Raw genomic sequence first — 23,239 nt, 5'->3', positions numbered from 1 at the left:
TCTGTTGTGGTCTTGATTTTTAAAATCCTAAAGTCCTCTATGACTCAAACCCAGACAGGATGGAGTGAAAGAGTCTGCCAGAGTTTGACGAGTGCACAAAACTCATGAGAGACTGTGGCGTTTGTCACCTCGTTAAAAGATGCTCTTCATTTTGCAACAGTGATGACAGGTCTATTGATTATGAGACACCATATTCTGTCTGAGTGTGCCACGACTTACCAGAGATCCCATTTTGAGCCGCAGTTCTTGGAGCATTTGGATGAAAATGTTAATATCTTTACTGTTGGACGAAATGTTTCCAAACTTATTTGCTAAAAGCTCTAAACTCTCCTCCAGGTAGTAGATATTCAGTTTTACCCAACACATCCCACCCTGGAAAAAAAAAAAAAGAATGAAGGCGTAAGACGAGCAATAGCATGTTCATTAGATAATATATTAGAGGTGCCATATGTAAGAATGTGGCCAAAAACGGTTACTACATTCAAATTCAAAATACAGAGGTCTTTTAGGTTTCGTTTTTCTGACGTTACTGGCAAACAGCTGAGACTCTACTGACTGCAATGATTGGTAGACGGCGGTAGGTGGCGCCACATGCCGAAACATGATTTCAAAACATCAACATGATTTGCAGTCTGCAAAATATATTTTTTGAACGCAAATATTTTGGCTGTACTGTTGTTGTTGGTGAGTTCAGTTTGTTATATGAACATTATTCCTGAGTCTCTGTGACATATTAGGAGGATTTTATGGCCAGTTGATTTAGATTTATTACATAATGCACCTTTAAATAGTAATAGAAATATTTAGTTTTCTGAGAAAAGCCTGGTATCTTACCTCTTCTTCTGGAACGAAATTAACTGGAATCCTGTAATCTTTAGGTATATTATGTCTCTGAAGAGGAAAAGAGACAAAATAACTGAACAATGAACAATAGCACAGTCACACACTCATATCCAGGTTGTTGTAATTCTGCATCTGTTTACAATGATTTTGTCTGCACTTGCAATGGCTATAAAACAAGCAGCGCACAACCATTGAAATTCATTTGAATCACAATATAGTCCAGAATCAGCCAATGTTCCTGACTTAATATGATTGAAAATGGCAAAACACAGACAATTCATAGGTTGACCTGTGACCACCTGTATTCCAAGATTTTGTCATTTTTCTATGTGGAACTAAATCAAACAGTGCCTCATGAAGCAATCACATAGCTCCATGCTGCACATCACTGATTAAGCAGATATGCAACTGGCTGAATATTTTACTTACCAAAATAGCGAGTTTAGAGATGTCATCTGTCACTGTGTTGACGTCAAATGTACTCGAATGTACCCCAAGCGCGATGAACAGCAGTAAATAGACACAGACACGTATCCAAATCTGCAACATCAAAAAGGAAACAAAAAAAAGAAACACTTAGACAACAGGTCTCAGTATCACAGCAAGGAGATCAGGGTTCTTCTGCAAACAACGACAAATATCAGAGAAAGAGCAGATTCTGCAGGTGACAGGTGGAACTCAAAAGATCCGCAGTCATGAGCTTAAGGAATCTGGCCATCTGAAAGCCGTGTCTAACCGCCGACCGCACTGACACAGGAAGACTCGACGTACATAAAGCAGCCTTTTACTCTTTCGCGTCGACATGCTGACGCAGATGTGTTTGACGTCTGCTAATTCCTTAGTTATGTCCCACACTCTGCATGTCATGAGCCACATTTGGACAGTATATGAATGAACTGGAATCAGATGTCGCCGAATAAATGAGGTCAGGGATTCTATATACGCCACCAGGGCGCCAAAAAATGTACGGCAAAGCGGAATGATGTTTGATGTTATTTGATGTCTGAATAATAAATAACAGATTTGTCTCACGCGACTCTACGATGAATGAATGAGAAGAAATATTTACAGTTTGGAAAAAAACCAGATACATCACGAAGGAGAATAAGCCGATGTGCAGAGAAACGCCTAATTCATGCTCATTATAGGGATTAATGACATCACACATGAACAAATGCACTTAAACTGGCCAAAATGCCAAAATGAACATAAATGAAGTGAACTCTGGACTAGCATTTGGCAATAACTGAATAACAATGCAGTAATATATCATAATATCATCGTGACAATAGTGTCACGTGTTTTTAACATCTTAAACCCTAACAAAAATGAAGGCATTGTAACTCAAGAGCCGTGTTTGAGTGCCTTGACTTGGATTATTTTCATGCAAAAAAAACTTTTTTTTTGGCACGGAGTGTCCAGTTCTTTGGATAAAGCCTGGTTTATACTGGCCACAACACATCCGGCGCGAGGCGGCATGTGACAGAAATGAAGTCACTCGCCGCCGCCGCCATTGCCAGTGAGATGTTGCACATCTGGTCGCTGTGCTTTCATTTACATAAATGGACGCGTGTGAGGGACAAGTGGCTGAGCAGATAAAAGCAGTTCAATAAACCAGATACACAATCACATGGTTCTAGAGCAGGGGTCACCAACGTGGTGCCCGCGGGCACCTGGTAGCCCGCAGGCAGCCAATACGGTGCCCGCGGGCTCACTTCACTTCACCTCACTTGCCTGTATCCGTATGATCGCTCAGTAAAATATCTTTGATATTGTTTATAAAAACTGGTAATCGTTAGGAGTAAGCACTGGAATGAATGTGTATGCAGTTGAATGCATAATATTAATCATTTAAATGGTAAACAAACAAAAAAATATTATATGGTAGCCCTCCATATTATTTTTTACCCTTAAGGTAGCTCTCTGTCTCAAAAAGGTTGGTGACCCCTGTTCTAGAGTTTTGGAGGTGAATTTTTTTAAAGAAGTAATAACCAAGGAACACAGGGAAGAAGTTACAGAGAAGACATACTGTACTACTTAAATGTAGGCCTGACAGATGCGTGATAACTTGACTTCTTGTTTATCCAGACTAGTTTTATCGGTCACCGCTTTGTGTGTGGTGTGTGGCACATACTGATGCCATGTCCTGAGTACCATGTACTGTCTTGTTTGAGTAAACAGGGCTTCAGTTTCCCCCATCAAGAGCATCCATGGTCCAGAGGGACACCGGCGGCGGTGTTCCTGCCATGTGTCTCCTCTACACACATTTACACACTACACAACTATTGCACCTGCAGAGCTGCTGCACCGAGATGTTTCCCATTGTGTCACTTCTAACATACCAGGGCTGCAACTTTCGTTTGGTCCATAAAACGTTGGAAAACGTTAGTCAGTGTTTCAAATTCCATGCTACGACATGCACTGTTAACAATTGTATGCAAATACTTCTATGCATTCCTAAATTTGGAACACACCTTGAGGGAAGGTATGAAAATGACTTTTAAGGAACAAAGGGTTTCTTTAGCCTGCTTCATGGTTCAATGGTGTCACTCACTGTCTAACAAGAGGGTCACGGGCTGCACCCTGCAGAGGTCGCCGCACAGAGAAGCCCTCGGTCGAACCGGGACTCAGTGACTTCAGTTTCCCTTTTCATTGTTATCTATTCGTGTCAGATCTGGAGTACGAGTTCCTGTAGCCACACCTTCCACACTTCATGTCTAAAAATATTAGGTTCCTCCTCTACAGCTTGCATGTCCGAAACTCAGGTCCATCCATCCTGATGGAACCAATGTGACTTTGGCGACAACGTCACACGAGGGGAACTATCACTCAGTTAAATACCTCCAAAGGGCAAAGACCCACAACTGACATATTTTAGAAAAGGATGCAGGTTTACGTAGTATTTCAAAAGAAGAACGCTAGAAAAGGTACACAAACATTGGCTCTCATCAGTGCTCGCTGCTTCTGAACAAGCACACACACAGCCGCCACCTGTCTAGACAAGTAAACGTAAATTACCAGTATAGTCATGGCTGTGGACACGGTTGTGTACGCAAGTCATGCCTGACCAGCATTTCTGTGAGAGCCACCTCTCTGGAACGAGTTTTCATCGCAAACCGCATTCACAGTCATTCAATCGAAGTGGGACACATGACTTGAAGACACAAGGACAATAAGCTTTCGACCGTTTAAATATTGACGTGAGATTGTGGAAATAACAGTTAAGGATTTTTTCCTAGAAGGAAATTTGACTAAAAGCATTTCTTTGCTGTTTATTTCTCGTTTCCTTGGACACGTGCTACTGTCCCAAGTTTTAGCTTTAAAGAAAGCGTAATCTGCGACCGTTGTGTTTTGACATGCAGAGGGTGGTAAACTATTGTTTCGAACAATCAGACGCAACTTTTTCTGACCATACTGGATTAGATGTAATCCGTCCTCCCACCAGGCACGCGCAGTTCATACATGTAATGAGTCATTAAATTACTCTATCAGCAAAAAAAATGCATGTCACTGTTGATAAAAAGAGAAGTTCCAATATTGATTCCATTATCATGGAAATGCCTGATGGGTGGAAAAAAAGGGGGTGAACCTGTATTTTGGGAGCAAAGTGATCTGTTTGAATGACCCTGTGAGATTCCTCTCTCACAATCCACGTGAAAGTGTATTTTGGTGTGTTTTGCTGGCACTTCCTCCTCCATCTTGATGTAAATTCTGTACTTCTATAAATAAATGTTGTAAAGGACAATTTTAAACCTGGTCTCTTTGTCTAGTCCTTGTTGTTATGACACGTGCTGCAGAAGTTTAGATGTACAGTAAGCCTCTCACGGACTATAAGAATGGCCATCATCTCCTCTCTAATCTGTCTCTATTATGCGATTTGATTTAAAACCAGTCAGTGCCCGTCCCCAAAGCTTTACATAAATCAACACATGGGTGTCTTCTGTTCTGGCATTTGAACCAGTACAACAGGATTGTGTGCTCCTGTTTATTTAGGCATAGGTCACAGCAGCATGTACTTCTACTGAAAAGAGCTTCCTGAATTAGGGATCTCTGATTGCTACACATGAGATTTCGCTGCTCGCCAAACCACCTGCCACTGCCAACCTGAAACAATAAGCGAGCGATGTGTGTGTGTGTGTGTGTGTGTGTGTGCCTTGTGCCTTGTGATTCATCATTTCTGCCTCGGCCTCCTCCCGTCACGTACCGCATTTGTTAAGGATCATAAGCAGTTCAAGAAAATCGAAGATATCCCACGCGCGCACGCACGCATGTATGTAAGCGAATAGTCAATAGGCAAACCTCGGCATGTGTCCAAATAGTAATTACTGAAAGATTTCAAGAAAATGAAACACCAATGTAATGCAGAACAGACAGTTCACAACCCTCACAAGTCACAACTGCATCTTTGTCTAATTTGAGCCTAAAATTATGTCATTTTGAGAACTTCCAGGCGCTGACCCTGTTTACGGCTTCAAGGGGGGAACTGACAGCGCTGCATCAAAGGTAACTGTGCAGCAAAGGCTTTTTATGGATACACTCGAAGGACTCGGGACAAAGTTAAGCAATTCCATTTGAGTTTATACTGTTTGTATATCTAGGGCCAGATCTGTCTCTCAGCGGCTCAGGCCGTTTGTATGTATGTGAGTTTAGAGCACCAAACCTGCCAATCATACAAATGGAGGTAAACAAAAAGCCTAGTGAAAGCTTGCTAATAAACACATGTCACAAATGAGAATGGGACAAAATCATCAGGAAAGAACTGATGAAATATTCAATATGAACTGGCAACACTGGCATCTTGCATTTCATGCTCCATGGGTGGGTGTAGACAGTCGCCACTTCATCTTCACGTCAAATGGAAATCAAGTCAAACTTGAAATAGAATGAGCAGCCTGCCTGACAAACAGTGGCATAATTGCAATATCGTGACCTGCATCTCATGCAACGAAACAATTGCAGTCATTTTGAAACACAGTCAAAACAAGCGAGCAAGGAAGGCATGTTCTTCTAAAGCTTCTGAGGCTGCCACTCCCAAACTAGATCCATTTTAATTATTCACATACTGTGACATTACACAATCCTGACTCGGCACCTCTTTTGCAAAGCCACACATCGTTGATTTGCTCGCACCACTCTTTGTGTTGGACTTTGAAGAACTTTCTCCACACGTGTGTGTGCGCTCGCTGTGTCCTTACTTTCATGCCACTCTGTCGACACGTCGCACTAATGACTGTGTCATTGCCTCAGCTGCTGCTAAAGGACCACACTCTGTAGGGTTTCTGGGAGGACTGTAGTAGAAATGAAATATAATTGTAATAATTATGCATTCATTGGTGTCTTCTAATCTGAAACTAAGGTCACATTACTTTAAATCCCTTAGATATGAACCTTTTCTTTTATATCGAAAAAGAGTGACGCACTGGATATCAACTTAGTGTTTCAAATCAAATTAACTTTATTGTCAACAGAGTCAAATCTTCCTTAGGCAAAATAATAGGTTTAACACTCATTGGACTGGGCAATACTTCCTTTAACAGTCATTTCTTACTTGTTGTCTGATATGCAATTAAGTCACTTTTGCTGTGTTGTTGTGCAATTATTCACTTCTTCGTTGAGCAAATGAGCTGCTTAAGCCACCGGATAAGTGGTTTATCTTGAACGAGAAGTGTGTTACTGGATACTGGATATACTGTTGCATTGTTTCCGCGGCTAAGCTCCGCTGCATGAAAGCGTTTCCTGTTCTTAGAGGCATTTTCAAATTGTTCTGCTGCTGCTGTTAAATCCCGTTTCAAGCTCCGGGCGGCGGCGTCGTCGTCGTCGCCGATTTGTGAAGAGCCGCTTTGTAGACAGTGGCAATTTGACAAAGTTTTGTCCAGTTGTATTTGTTAAAATGAGCAGTTCATGCTAAATGGAGAATCCCTGTGATTGTTATCCATTGCATCAGAGCTTCTGAACGCACAACCTGTAATTTTCTCTCTTCAATGTCTAAATGCTATGTGAGGTATCGATGAGAAAAACAGCTGTTTCCTGAGTTTGCATACAAAAAAAAACCAGAGAAAAAACTGAGGTGACGCATCAATCGCACCATAGTCTATTTATTATTTATGGTTTACATCAGTTATAGTCATAATAAAGCATGCAATTAAGTTTTCACATCTCTTTGACTAAACCATTATAAAACAAAAAGCCTTCGATGATCTGTATTACAGCACAACAAGTATAATTCCATCTTTTCATAGCTGTCTTCTTCCAGTGAGGAAACCGATGGGAAAAGCATCTCGATGAGAAAACACGCGTGCAATAACAAACAAATCCTGTTGCTACAAGTTCCAAAAAAACATGCTCGTGGACTCCTAACATGCAGTTTGTGCCAAACACATCAATCCCTCACAGACAGTCAACAGGGGCGGCCTCCATAACCACTGGAAGGGAAACTGAAAAAACAATGGTGCTTCTGCCTCTGAACCAGCTGCTATGAGACCAACAGAGCTGAAGAGTCAGGTGCAAACAACTTCAAACTGGAGCCTTTTTCATTTTCGGGGGTCCATTGTCGGTCGTCCTCGATGCCTGCGAGGCCTGCTCTCCCTCGTCTCATTTTTCTCTGCCACTTTGAACTCCAGGGATCATTAGCTTGAACAGGCTCTCCAGACGACCGGCCTCATGGCCCCTGTCAGCCACATAATCTCATAAAAGAGGACCACGCGACCTTGCATGACATTAGCCTGCCATGGCAACATGCAGGCAGAGAGAGAGACGGAGTTTTGAGTCATTATCCTCCACTTTTTTACCATGTGATGCATCAGATATCGTAGAGCTCATCCAGGGTTTTTGTCCCTTTTCTGTTCCTTAACTGACGAGAAAAAAAAAAGTCGCCTTTTCATCGTAGGTCACGGTTTTTACGAGGCTGGATCTCGCACTTGAATGTCAATATTTAACATGTTAATAAAGCAACTGCAAATGTAGCCCATTATATTCAGGAGGTTGTTTTTAGCTCGTAAAAAAACAACCCAAAGATAAGACTCAAAAGAAAGTAGCATTTCTTATCTCAAAGGACTTTCAAGACTTGTTTTGTAATCTTGCAAAGCGCTTAAACATTGCCAGGATGAAGACGGTAGTAGTCATCGGCAAATCCATTACCTTGAAATATAATACACCAATTAAAATATGACTTGTTAAAGGGTATTATGAGACCGCCAAATGGTACAAGAAAGCTTTGATCGTCAAGCGACTGGAGCTCACTTAGTGTAAATCAAATTAGTATTGGACATTGTGTCTGCTGAGGTTCCTTTATAGTAGCAGAGAACCAGTATCACCATAATGGAGTGAAGCAGTTATGGTGTTTTATATCGATTCAAACAGACAAATGAAAGAGGCACCTGTTTAAAAGTCTGGCATGGTTTTATTGTGCATTGTAATAAAAAATAAAAAATGTGTTGTTCATGGAGAATTGTTGTTCAGCATAAAGGGGTCTGTATCCCATCCTGAATGCAAAAATGTATTAGTTTTTCATTAAAAGCAACCAATAACAGTGTAGTAACATTAGTCACGAGTAAACATTTGACATTTATGGACGGAGTTTAATTACAACTCTAAACATATATATTTATTTATTACCATAATATAAGGTAAATGGATTTCAGTATATTTTAGAGCATGTTTTAACAGTTTACTCCATAATAACTCGTAAAAAAAACTGTTTCACTAGTATTACCAAGTCTGTTTTAGATAGAAAGTGACATTTACAGCAAAGTAATAAACCACTATTAAGTTCAGCCGGCTCTGACATATACTGCAGGCCAACTTGAAAGGCTTTGGATGGAATGATGTTTTCTCTCTCTCTACATTCCAACTCTGAAAACTAAACTCTATTACTTAGCAGTGATTCGAAACCATTGCTGTCTTTCTAATGATCCAGAATAAACCTTTTGGATGGAAGACCTTATGACTCGTTTGAAGATCCGAGGGTGAAGCAAATTTAGTTAACCAAAGCTTGAGTTTCCCACTTTCAGGAGATGGCAGTGAAGGCAGCAGACCTAAAATTAGCCAATTTCCATGAAAAAAATAACCCAGTATCTGTTGTGAAAACGGGGGATGGGAATTGAGAACTGGTTCCAATTCCCACAGCAGTTAATTATTTGACCCATTTGAATCTTATGAATGCTTATTTATTCCTTTTATTAATGCCAGGATATTTTTCTGGTATATTATCTGTGTTTTGCGTACCCTGCTGGAAAATCACAACACCGAGTTGTGATGGAGAAGAAATGGTCTTTGATAAGAAGTTTGAATTCCAAAATACCAAAAGAGTTATATCCTGTTATAAAAACATGGGCTTAGCAGACATTTTTTGACTAAATGACAGCAGAATTTTCCCCCTGAATCTATTTTTACACTGTTGTCATAAAACATGTTGATGCTAAAGACCTGTGACGTTTCCCACAGGCAGAAAACTGATCAGGAATTATAATAAGGATTCAACAAAGAATTGGAACGGAAATTATGAATATCTTTTCAAAAGGTAGTCATAATTATACCTCACAGCATGTTTGTAGGACGTTCACAAGGGCGCAGCTTGTGAACAGGCAAGGCAGGCAATTGCTTGGGGCCCAGAGCTGATAGGGGGCCCCAGACACTCGGAGCCTGAGGGCTGTTTTTACTGAAATGTGCAGTGAGCAGCCACATCCTAGACCCCCTTAAAAAACAATGGGCGATTTGCAATGACATCTCAGTAGGAAACCTCCCTAAAGGGGCCCCACCTCACGTTAACCTGTGTAATGTTATCGTTCTGCAAGTTGGAAAATGAAGAGGATTATTTACAGTGTAATGCATATCTTTTTTACTCAGTTTATATATGTTTTTTTTTTCAGTTATTTACAGTATTTTATTGTTTTATATATTTATATTGCTTTATAATGTGGATTCTTTACATTGTAATGTATTTCTTACTAAGTTTATATAATTTTTTAAAAGCTATTTACAGTATTGTATTGTTCTTTACATTTATATTTTCACAGGCTTTTTAATTACAAGGTTTTTCCATGTTATTTCATTCATTTCGAAAAAAATAAATAAAAATTTTTTTGAACCTGTACATTTTTCGTTGGTGTCAGATTATTTATAACATAATGGTGATGAACACTGGTTGGAAGGAAGGGCCCCCTGGGAATTGTTGCTTAGGGCCCCTACAGACTCTAGAATCGCCTCTGGACATACAGTATGTCAACGTTTGCAGTGGTGTTTTTGCAGGTTGCAAAAAAAGAACTATATGGAAGGATATGTTCAACGTTAATGAGGAGCTGTGTCACGTGATGCCTGCTGTGGGTGTTCTGTTTCTGCCTAATTAAATGAGAAAAGTGTGGCAGTGTTACAAGCATGTTATAATAAAATGGTATGACATGGAAGGATGGAGTCTGCTGGGGACTCTGGTCCTTTGTGCAAAGCCATGCAGATCTGACGAAATCATCAACAGCTGAAGAGACAGAAAGTCAAGAGCTCCCGACGTTAATTAAACGGCCACATGTTCAGTGCTAAACCACACCGTACACGCTTTCTCTGGCCGGGGCAGTCAATGGCTCACTTACTAGAATGTGAAAACATTTTGTTGTGTCTGTGATCAAGCATGTGTTGCAGAGGAAAAACAGGAAATAAGCACATTTCCAGAAATCTCTAATGAGATCAGACATCACAATGGCTTTAGTGAACACCCAGAGGGGAAAAAAAACACCCCCTGCTGTGCTAAACAAGGAGATTGAAGGTTTAGCGCAAACCAAATGTTGCAGCCTTCTAACCAAATATTATCAAAGTGTCAGGGAGCCGCGGAAGATTTAGAGGGGGTTTAATGGCGAAAAATATAATCACAAAAGTCTTGCAAAGAAAACAATGGGAACAAAGAGGGGAAAGTAATCCCAGGGCGCATACATCAGATTCCTCCTCCAAACTTGGGCCAAGAAAGTGTCCTTTGGCTCGATGAGACTTAATTATCCCATATTCCCAGGGAAGAAACTCCTCCATACATGTTGTTGGAGATGAAACTGTTGCATAATCAGATTACTGTCTTGTCTTGAGAGTCTCCCTGTGTTCTAAAGATTTAGTGATGTGGATTGCATCCACTTAGTCGGCAGGAATCGACTTTGTCACTGTGAAATTTAGATGCAGACGTTAAGTTGTGCAGCTGCATTTTTAGTGATTGCATTAGCTTGGTTCTGATTCGGGCGTCTTGAATCTCTTAGTACTACGAGCAAATTTGAAAGAGGAAGGATCCTAGAACAAATGTCCTTAGAGACCAATCCCCACTGGTGTTTTCCTTCAAAAGGAAAAGCAGGTTTTTTTTATGATCCCCTCAGTGTCCCACAGTAGCTTCCTTTACTAATGTCAACAAAGACTTGCGAACATAGATGTGGTTTTTGTGCACTAAGTGCAGGAAGGGAACTTGGCTTCGACAACAAGGACGAAAGCCGAGTTGCGCAACTGTTTTAAGAGATGCTTATTTTCTTTTACTGAAACAAGCCCCAGTCATTCAGATTCAGATTGAAAGTTGGGCTCCCTGTAAGTGCAGTTTGGAGGGATATAAAACCGTTTAGTATTTTGCAGGTGGCTCGGTTACTTTATTACATAATGTGATTTATCTTGGCATGTACTTGTGTAAGGTGATTTGATTACCAAGAGCTTGTGCTTTAATATATGCTTAATAGGATTAACGCCAGTGCTGCTGCTCAGAACTTGAATGCATGCAGCAGAACCTAAGAGAAGCTAAAGACCCTTCATGCAGATTGACAGCTGGTGATGTCCCATCTGCAGTATTTCTTCAGCTAAAGCACAAACATTTTACCTGAATAATGATGGACTATCTTCAAATTATTTAGTTTTGTTGCCAAATTCATGCCTCCGCTTGTCCTTAAATGTAAGATTTGTTTGTTGGATACAGAGATCCAGCCATGTATCTCCAGGACAAAAATTGTGAAACCTCCGTCGAATTGTGACGCATTCATTCATGAAAGCCTCAAAACATTGAATATGGCCTGAATCTGCCTCAGTGTGTGGATCGGTGACATCAAATACTACCTCTCAACCTGTTTGCAGATACTTTTACACCAACACAGAGAGTCGCACAGAGCTGATATATGGCTATATGTAGTGTGACAGACATTAAGATTTAAATATCTTCATTTACTAAGCTACTTTATTTAAAGGTACAATATGTAGTATTTATGGGTTTATATAACCCAAAATCCACTTTTTTATACATATTATGTGCTCCTGCATTGTCTAGTCGCTGTATAATAGTTTTTGTTTCATTTTCGTAGTGTTTCAAAAAGTCATGTTAAATAACATGACCGCGGACCGCGGTTGCATAGCCACTGTTAGCAGCGAGACGCCATGTTTCTACCGGAGCCTGTAAGGACAAACGCGAGAGAACAAAACAAGCGTCTCTTTACTTGTAGCGGAAGTCCCGCCTCCTCTCTCTCCGCTTCGTCTGCTACGGCCGCGGTAGCTCGCCCTCTCCCTCGCCTCACGAACCTCATCTGCTGACACGGAGAAAGACAACGAGGACGACATTTGACCAGCTGAGGAAAACTGTAGCGCTCAGGGAAGGGAGGGGGTGAGCAGAGCAACAGGTCTTTGTTGTAAATTTCAGCCTCTCCTCTAGATGGCACTATAAACTACTTATTTCCCCTTTAACTTTATTACTTTATTAGGCCCTTGTATACTTCCACGCACATGCCCCCCGCGCCGAAGTGCATATCGTGAACACTGGTATACTCACGCGTCAGGGTCCTGTAGTATCTCACTTGACCATTGGGTGGCGGTCTGGAATGCAGGGAATGGGACGCATTCCTAGCAAAGAAGAAGTGAACAATGCTACAGCTCCCTCGCATGCGTCTGGTTCGAACGGCTCATCAGCTGAAAGGCCCGTCAGGACAGAGGAGTCAGTCGGTTTCGAGGATCACCAGGTTTGAGGCTAGGTGGGACTATCCTTGGCGACTACTTCTTCCGTTTCCGAAATGTTTTTTTTATTTTATTTTTTTTATTAAATAGCGGGGCTTAATACTTCACCTACCGGTGTGGCAGAAATTCAGATCACACATGCGTTGATGCGTTGTCGACGCGCACCCAACGCGTTATTTGCGTTGCCCGTTGATGGCGCAAAAAGCGTAATGCGCACACTGTGCGATGGGTCCGCACACCCATAAATCTTACCATTTGAAGCAATATAGAAGATTATAGTTTAGAGCTTAATTGCAACTGCAGTCCCATTGGCAGGTTGGACAACACAGTTGAGATTTGCATTATTCCAAACCCTGCATGAAAGGCTTGCAGGTAAGCTTGCTTGCCTGTGTGGCCTATGAAACCCCCTGCCAGGCCAAATATATATATTGTAGATATTGTAGGTACAAATATATTTGTAGGTATCCAACCTGGAGAAATGTGGCTGAAATTGAGACTGAAACTTTTTGTCAACATAGGCCTATAAGTGATGGACGGGGATGCTAGTTTTACTAGCAAAATGAAGAATAACACTTAATATCCATGGGAAGTCAATCGTCATTTTCATTTGGGCCACATCTGTGCTTGCCTATGTGGGGCTGCTCCAAAACTTGAGTCAACCTCACTGTAACTTTTAATGCAAAGCAGGTCCTTAAATGTTTTACCTTTTACTTAAAGAGTCTGGCAGACAGCCATAATTGAATTTGTCTCACAGCAGTTTCATACACTCGTAATAGCGTATTAGGGTCTCCACTCTCCGACATAGCATTTTGTATCAATGCTGCAGTGCTGTGCACCATTAGGCCATAATTAGATTTGTTTTATTAGTGACGCCATAATGAGCATATTTATATGATCGTGATGCAGATGATTCAAATTGAAGTCACGCAAATGCCTAGACAGGCAGCTGAGATGACATGGTGCTCATAAAAATATCCGGAGGTCCACATGCTTAAGGAACCCCATGCTTCGAATAATTACACGAGTCTGAGGCAATATGCCAATTACACAAAACCTGAGGCCTTACAACAGAACCAGAATACACAGTTCATTGAGACTCATAAACCACAGGATGACGACCGTGCTGATTAAAATGTGTTGTCGCAGAAAGGGAATCGGTAAATCATCTTTAATCCTGCAACCCCCCCCCATGTTCCCATTATGCCCAAAGCAGCGGTAACAACACGTGAACAAAAATGTATAGGAGAGCGATAAATTGTTCCAATCAATTACTCTTTGTATGATTTGATGTTTTCAAATCCTCCCAAGGCAAGAGAGCGAGAGCGGTGAACAAGGACAGAGGTCCAGAGCGGCTTCACACGACAAAGCAGAAACACAACGCAATGTGTTCGTGTACAATCTGTGACACTGTAGAGGGGAGAATATTCAAATGCACACTTGACGCTTCTGCCGAAAGCGGTTGCCTTGGTTTCTAACATTAGTGGCTGCACTTTCTGCACTCTCAGTGAGTCAGTCGTATTCCCTTAGGGCGGACGAGGAGCACACCGCACAGGGGAGAGCAGCAGATTGGACCTGATTCACACGAACGTGAACTGGAAAAACTGCAGTTCAGGGAAAATTTCATAGAGACAAATTGTATAAATCGGAAAATATCCCTGATAATGCACAGCAAACAATCGACCCAAAGACCATTTTCTTAGTTTACCTGTCTTGAAATCACACATTTCAAATACCATTACAATAAAACAATATTGAGGGAAGAGGCAGGATGTTTATTGATCGTTGTTATTGATTAATAATTCCAGAAAACTGAAAGAGAACCTGACATGACCTTCATCACTAAATCACTATGACAGTATTGGTAACAACTTGGCACGGGCTGATGTGAAAACTGTTTGTTGCGATGATACAGATAAAAATAGTTGTAATATTATTGCAATTATTGTAATAATAATTATTATCCGGGGTTTGTCCTGGGCTATAATCAAATAATCAGACAAGAGTCAGACGATAAACACAACAAGACACTGGTGATGTGACCGTTTCAGCCTCGAGGGAAACCTTTCATGTGGGAACCATTGCTCATCTTCTGGAAGGGGCCCACCTGTCCTAAGTGCCTCAACAAATCCGGAAATCAACAATTTCTGTAATGATCCTGCAAATTATAGACACTCGAGTCCAGTGAGACTAGAGGCTGAAAACTAGCGTGATAGCAGTGCATTTCAGCGTCGTCTAAAGCAAACACGGGCTGACAAATGTATCCCGTTGGCTTCTGCTTCACACATGTCACATCCATGTGACAGTGATTTTCCCCATTAACACTGTCATTCATGTGATACTTACCAAACTGTCTGCCTGGTGCAGAGACAAGCCCACAAAAAAACCCCCAAGTCTAATAAATCTTTGAGCCACCCCAGCCAGTAATTTGGTGCTTTTGCGTGCCAGGTTCCGAAAAGGCCTGCAGGAATTCCAGACAGTTCGACATCTGTAAGCGTTGTTTTTCAAACCATCGACATGTTTTCTGCTTCCTGTATGGTTCTACTGTAATATAGTGTTGATTACATGGCAACAAAAACAACAACAATAGAAAACACTTAACCTCATCTGATACGTTTAAGGAGGACGACTGGAGGGAGATAAGTTCCCGGCTGTTTACATTTCAGACACATCACATACCTCCATGTGTCCTCCAGACTTCCATGTCAGAAATATGCAACCTGTACATTTTCTACAAAAAAAAAACCCCAAAAGGCTCACTCAAATCTTTTATCTCATGGCTGAAGTCAGACTGGGCACATAGTCCAGTGACCACATAATGCAACACACATTAAAGGTGCCATATGTAAGAATGTGGCCAAAAAACAGTTACTACATTCAAATTCAAAATACCGAGGTCTTTTAGGTTTCGTTTTCTGACGTAACTGGCAACCCGTGGTTGCTCGGCAGCTGAGACTCTACTGACTGCAATGATTGGTAGACGGCGGTAGGTGGCGCCACATGCCAAAACATGATTTCAAAACATAAACATGATTTGCAGTCTGCAAAATATTTTTTTTGAATGCAAATATTTTGTCTGTACTGTTGTTGTTGGTGAGTTCAGTTTGTTATATGAACATTATTCCTGAGTCTCTGTGACATATTAGGAGGATTTTATGGCCAGTTGCTTTAGATTTATTACGAAATGCACCTTTAAATGATTCTAGCAAACTTGTATTATCAGGATAACATATTTGATGAGTGAAAACTGAAGTCTGTGAACTGGAGTCCACAGAAAAGAGTCATTCTAGGACCTTCTTGTTTTTATAATTTAATTTAAGTGATTTCATTCTTGTTTTTCATTTAAAAAAAGGTTCACTAATATCAACACTCTGTGCTAAAGAACAAAACTATTAGTCGAAGGTAAGGTGAAGTGTTCTGGTTTTCCGCTTTCCTCCCACAGTCCAAAAACATGCAATAAGGGGATTATGTAGATTAGACACTCTAAATTGACTTGTGATCTGTCCAGTCTGTACCTCGCCTTTCACCCTATGTCAGCTGAGATTGGCACAGCTCCCCACCCAACTCATGTGGAGGATAAAGCGGAAGAAGATGGATGGATGGATTACTCCTGAGTGGCGTGATCCAAAGTGGCCAGTGCAAAAAAATGAACCCAAATGTGCCCTGAAATGAACATGTGCGTGCACACTGTTTTGCATGTGTGGACACAAATTTGTCCTCGGGATGAATTCAACACCACCTTCTCAGCTTATTGCCTCACATCTACTGCAGTGTTCTTACACCTCTCGGGTTCCATACGTTGATTTATTCGGGGAAACTGCTTCAAAAATTGAGCCGTAACACAGGCATAATCAGCAACTTTTCCCCAGGCTCTGGTTCCAGAATTAAATTTCACATCAGTACATTTCTACATCGTCTTTCAGAAAGTGCTTGAGACAAGGTTGTCCAGCTATGACGTTAATCTGGATTGTAAAAAAAAAAAAGAAGCCCTTTTTTGTTCATATAATGTTGCAGTATAGTGCAGTTTGTGTCTTGCAGGTATGTGTATGATGTTTACAGCTTGTAAGGAATGAATAGCTGCACTTGTGGTAAATTGAATATAATGCTGAACAGCTTGAGCACGGTGAGCTAACACGCTAACAAGATGTTTGATAAACGTTAACAGCGATGTTAGACATGTTGCTACGACGCCCAAGGATGAACTATTTCACCTTATTTCTGAAAATGCAGGTGAAATCCAGGCAAACACGTGTGGGCCTCTATGGGAGCATTGTCTCATCAACTCGTGTCATGTGGTGTGTTCACATTAGATGGTTAAAACTCCTCATTTCTTGGCAAACAGAAACAATTTGTGTAGTAGTATGGGGGTGGGGAGATGAGATCTGTTCACAAGTGGCCACAGGCGTCCAGGACACGTGTGAACCCTGTGATGAACTGGCGACCTGTCCGGGGTGCACCCCCCACCTTTTAGGCCCCCCTCGTGTGAAGGATAAAGCGGTAGATGACGGGTGGACGGATGGATGTCACTGCAGGAATCAACTTAAAAGACCTTTCTCCTCTCCTCATGTTCACATCCACAGCAGGACGGTGCAAAAAATAGGCTGGAAGATTTTCTTCATTTGAAGTCAGGATTCGTCGCCTAAATCACAGCTGGCTACTTTCTATTCTTCTCTCGAGACAAGACCTTAACCCTTTAAGGTGCTACTCAACCATTTGGTCGACCACATTTTAAGTGACTATATCTTATTGGAAAAATGCATCAAGCTGAACTCGACCTGAATGAGCCATCTCTACTGTTTGGTGTGGCACCACTGTTGTTGCACCCCTGACCAAAATCATTATTGCAGCAGCACAACAGGCCATTTGCTGTTTTGCACGATCACCAAAAACTATTTGTAAGTGAGTAATATTGGTAAGAAATTGCACTTAATGTGACTTGTTCTGAATTTTGTACGTGAATGAATTATGCAAATGAGGTCTATTATAAACAGACGTCTCAACCGTTTGGTAGAGGACTGTATCGGAAATACTGTAGGGTCTAATTTAAAAATAATAATGATATTGATTGTTGTTATTGTTATCATAAGTGAATAAAAATGCAAATAAATAATTTTTCCTTTGCTTTTTTCTCAGTGCGTACCTTAAAAGGGTTAAACGTCGCAATTAGTTTGTTTACGACTCAAACAATAAGGCTACTCAGCCTACAGTGAATAAAAACAAAACAGCTTAACTAAAACCAACACCATGTGACCTAGGAGATCAATGTGACTGAACCTCGTCAACGCACACAACCTTGAACCGGCGAATTGATCATCGCGCAGTAATCACATGCCTAATGCTTCCTTTGTTAATCCGCTCTGTCAGAGTCAAAGATGTTGACCTATCGTCGGCGTATTATCCAAATTACAGGCTCCCCTACGGTTTTATAGACAGAAAATGTGTAAACCGCCATTCCCCCCCACCCCCCTACCCCGAAAAACATGTGTTTATCATTTCCCTACATGTTTGCAGCCATGAAGACGACCTCTTCAATGCAAACTCAAACTGAGGGAAAGTATTTAATGTAGCAACAGCACATTAGCAGGCAACCACAGTAATGTGGCAGTGATGGATCTCATTAAACACAGCCTGTTTGGCTCAGGGGGGGAAAAAGACACGGAGTCAAGCGCGAGTTTGTAATTGAGTGAATAATTAAAACATGAGTCATATTTTCATATGTGCCAATGGGCAGCATTGATAAATAAACATCAGTCACTGGTTCAAAAAATATCGGTTACACAAAGAGAACATCAGTCACTGACTCAGCCGCTTGGCTCGACGAGGTAACATAAATCCCCGCTGGTAGATGATGTAGAAGTATTAAATGGATGAATCCGAACCACGTGAAAGTGATGTTTTAATACGAGAAGATCCACTTTTACATGAGCTAATAACTTGATTCAAAGCAGCAGCAGCAGCAGATCCTCGGTCTGCGTTCGATATCCAGCACAGTAGCAGCCTCACAGTTTGTGTCTCATTGAGAAACTTAGGTAACTTCGGCAAGAATCTGGCAGCACAGGAACACAAATATATGGCAAAATAGGATTGCGTTTTTTATGAAAAACTCTCACAGCAAAAATATGAATGTTTCATGTTTTTTTTTCTAGTGAGAGGAGAGAGATGTGAGCCGTTGAGACATCGCCCATGAGACGATGTCAATCACACTGGTGTCCACTCACGTCATCTATTTTCATCTAAATGGGAAACCTCATTTACAAATTCGACGTCCTGTGCTAGGGAAGAATACCTGAAACTAAAAATGTTAAATGACTTCTATTGAAACTTGTAACCAGTGTAATCTATTCAATATTGTGGTACTTCTGGGTTGTCTTGTATGTATAACACATTAAAAAAAAGTGAATGAATTCAATCACAACATACATTACCTCAGGGCGATAGTACATAGTTAAGGCAGAAACCCAACAGTTCACACAATGAGTGTTACCACACGACACCATTAATCTATATTTTTAAAGGGGGATATTATTTACAATTTCTGGCATAGAACATACTGTAAAACTGTCAAATGTTACAGCTTATGTTAATTATAATTTCTATTTGAAAACGATTAATATGTTCAGCTGTAATTACCGCCTGCAGAGTGACAGATCACGCTACAACCCCTCCCTCCACTGAGCTTCAGAGACAATGTGACGGATATAAATGATCTCTTAGTTGCTCTTTTTGAAGACTTCAAACAACAAATACATTTTGAGAAACACCAATAAAATCAGGATGTGTTGCACTCGGGGGGGACTTAAGACGTTCTCGGCGGGGCCAGATGCCGCAAGCAACACAGGCGCGGCCAACTCACTGAGCGTGAGCCGGATTTACAGCCTCGGGTTTGAGTCCCAGACCATGTGTGCATCTAAATCATCCCGGTCCGGATTCACTTCACCTGCCTCAAAGTTTTCTCTTCCGTTGGATGGAAAACGGTCAAACAGCTCAGCCAGTCAATAACCTGTGTGAGCCATATATCACCATAGAGATCTGGGGCCAAGGAAGTGCACTCTTGATGAGAGGATGTCTCAAATGTCACCTGGCTTGTCTGGCCTGAAAACTCATTTACCGCTGCTACGGTAAATCACGATTAGTTGGTTGAAAACTTTCAAACCAAGAACCCCTTGATTCTACCTTCCATGCAGAGCAGTGAGGTGGAGTGAAGGCGAAACATTCCTGCCCGTATCTGTGTGTGCGGCCTCAGGAGGGACATGGGCAGGGGTCGGGTTGGGTTGGGATGGGATGGGCTGGGACACACACACACACACACACACACCACATGTGATGTCTTCCTAAACTTCTCACAGGCTGCTGCTGATGCTTCCTCCAACACACTGTGCACAGGCATCAGAAACCTAGCGCTCCCTACTGGCGTCACAAGATCCGGAGAGAGAGAGAGAGAAAGAGGTGCGATACTCTAGACGTGCTCTACCACTTTCTCCCTCTCACAAACTGTTGCACATACAAGGGCGTGTGTGTGTGTGTGTGTGTGTGTGTGTGTGTGTGTGTGTAGGAATCCTGTTTGAAGATCAATCACCGGAGTCGACACCCGAGATAATAGCACCGTGATTTCACTCAATTGGACTAAATATGCAGCAGTGCATCCATGGGAAAATCACAAAATCTGTATGTCTGTTATGGAAAAGCACGGATAGATCCCTTGCATATATATATATATATATACATATACATATATATGTAATGTGATTTAGGTGAAAGCACAGATAGCTGTGGCACAGACAGTAAATGAAAGATGAAAGGTGTCAGGTAATCCAGTCAGGCGATGCAGCCCAGCTTACTGGATAACTTCATTAAGAAAGCAGAAATGGAAACTCTGCTCAGAATATGATTACCATGCGGCTGGGATGCAGAAAATACCCTAACCCGTCCTCCAGAAAACTTCAAAGACTTATTCCCCCGATGCACACAGACACACAAACACAAAGCTGTGTTAATATAACTCCCATACTTTAAAAAATATAAATATATATTTGCTTCTTTATCCGACACAGTGATTAAAAAGAGCTTAGGTTGCCAAGCAGAATGATCAGTTAAACATCCTGTGGGATGTAATGTGGGTTAAACCTGTCTAAATTTAGTTAGCCTCCCTCTTCAAATGCACACACACATATGCACAAAACCCACACACACAAACACACATACACGCATAAATTACATGCAATCCAGTTTTCCACATTATTTCCGACAGCATCGAGATGCACAATGACGAGTCCTGCAGAGCAAATGTGTGACATTTCTGTGTCATCACATGCTACAATAACCTGGAAAAGCCTCATCTTATGATGTGATCACAGGCTCCGCTCCATTTCCAATTATTCCTGCAGTTATTGTTGTACCTGAGTTGCTCGTGGGTCACACAGGGACCACACCCAGCTGACAGACCTCGGCCCTTCAATGTGATGTCAATGACATGGAAATGTTGGGTAAATTCCTGCTCAGTGGTGGTGACATGGAAATCTGTCGGCCAGAAGCCAAGGTTGTCACAACCACGTCTGTGGTGATTCCATAGTGAGGATGTGTGTGTGTGTGTGTGTGGGGGGGGGTGTTAATGCCATGTGAGCGTGTTTCTGGAAACACACACACAAGTTGTTGAATAATAATTGTTTCTCATTCTCTCTCTGTGTCACACACACACACGTAATCAATTATGTACATTTAATTGCAAATGTTAGAATTATTTTAACATCTCTCTTTTTTCTCCAAATGGACACACACACACATGCAGGGTTTGGAAACAGTCAGGAACCTTCAAAGAACACTTGAGTCGGTGATTTATGCCTCTCAGATTTAGATAGATTGTTGCAGGCCACAGGACACAATGTCTGTGGTTCGTATGGCGCGATTCATTAAAGCGCGCAGTGCAGCGCAGCCGGGCTGTGCGCAGAGCAGGCGGCTGCTGGCGTTTCCTGTCCCGAGCCATGACCGCCGGTACAGATGGTTTGTGTGCAAAGGTGAAAAAAAGACACACTATGATTAAACAGCTCCTTTTACACGCGGAAAGGCGAGTGTCACCATGCACAGGTGGACACACGAGAGTTTGGAGCACATGGAATTACGCGCGCGTAAAAAAAGGCGAATATACACGTGTTTTTTAGCCAAATTCTAATCCCGCGGAAAGTTGTTAACAACTGTTTCAGCTTTGACAGAGAGAGTTCGGCACAAGTTCATCCACGACTCAAAATGCAACTAGAAGAAGAAGAAGGCGTTAAATAAATGAAGAGTTACGCAGCAGAGAGAGAGTGGCGCACGGAAAGCGTGTGTGTTGACCGGGGGAAGCTGCTCTGAAACGGAATAAGGAAAACTTGCAGCGGCGGCTCAACGTGCGCACAGGTGGAGCATTCTGGAAAAAAATAGATGTCCAACTCACACTTACAAACGAAGTCCACTCTCACTGTCTCTCCACTCACACGCGAGGACTTCAAAAACCACAACGTGCCACATCCACAAGGCTTCTCCACGACTCCGAACATACCCTGCGTCACGCCGCGGCTACGCAAACTTCACTTATTTTGCAAAACAAGACAAAAAACAAACAAACACACAAACGAGGCACTTACTTTTGACTTCTTCATATGGAACGACAGGAGTAAATCCAGTGAGTGCGAAAGCCTATTTTATTTTACTTCTACGGGGAGGAAAGGGGCTGTCATCATCTTGTGTGCACATATCCAATGCCTAAGTCAGTAGTATCCAAGCAGAAGAGGGAACACCAAACCAAGAAAAAAAAACAAAAAACACCTAAAATGAAGCAAAACGGCAAAAGAAATCAGACTATTAACTTTGCAGCCCGTGAGCTTATGACGTGTGGCATCTAGCCCATCTATCTACAACATAAATCCAGACACTGAGGGCTCGCGGCAGCGGAGAGGGGCAGCGCACAGAGGGAGGGAGTTAAGCCTTTATTTTAATGATGCGTAAAAAGCAGTCAAAGTGCCGCCCTCTGACGAGGCGTAGTAAGCAGAGGTTCACTTCAACACCACTTCCACCGCCACTACTACTACAATCTAACCATGTAAACACATGAGTCACAGCTCTATCTTAGTTTGTTGCCTATAGGTTTATAAGCCTGTTAAGACTATTTATTTAAACCATCATTTCACAATGAAAACATTATGATTATCATGTATAATATACAGTTCATTCAGAATTTACTAAAGACTTACACGTGTATTTTACTGGGAATATTTGGACTTTGGATATTTGGTTGTTTATCGAGAATATAACACATTTCAGATTAGAACATAAACAATCATATACTGTAGTTTATATCATGATCGTTTTACAGGATAAATGTAGAAACTTTTTATTGACACAAACCATTACATAATAATTATGCAATCTAATACCAATCAAAGTAACTAAATATTTACTCAAGTTACTGTATTGAATACTT

General features: G+C 41.5%; 1 protein-coding gene across 2 annotated transcripts in view; it reads right to left on the bottom strand.

Moving 5' to 3' along the window:
* Positions 1-22,506, bottom strand: part of kitlga (kit ligand a) — a 28,755-nt gene extending 6,249 nt beyond the window's left edge. For both annotated transcript variants that reach the window (XM_083893956.1, XM_083893957.1), the window contains exons 1-4: positions 22,404-22,506; positions 1,273-1,383; positions 835-891; positions 220-372 (exon numbers count right to left, since the gene is read on the bottom strand). In XM_083893956.1, coding sequence (XP_083750082.1) covers positions 220-372; positions 835-891; positions 1,273-1,383; positions 22,404-22,418 — 336 coding nt within the window. In that variant the 5' untranslated portion in view covers positions 22,419-22,506. The remainder of the gene's footprint in view (positions 1-219; positions 373-834; positions 892-1,272; positions 1,384-22,403) is intronic.
* Positions 22,507-23,239: the final 733 nt, after the last annotated feature.

Source organism: Microchirus variegatus (genome assembly GCF_963457635.1).
Source record: "Microchirus variegatus genome assembly, chromosome: 8".
Classification (NCBI taxonomy): domain Eukaryota; kingdom Metazoa; phylum Chordata; class Actinopteri; order Pleuronectiformes; family Soleidae; genus Microchirus; species Microchirus variegatus.
The sequence above is the reverse complement of the archived record's forward strand: the minus strand, read 5'-3'. Positions and strand labels throughout refer to the sequence as shown.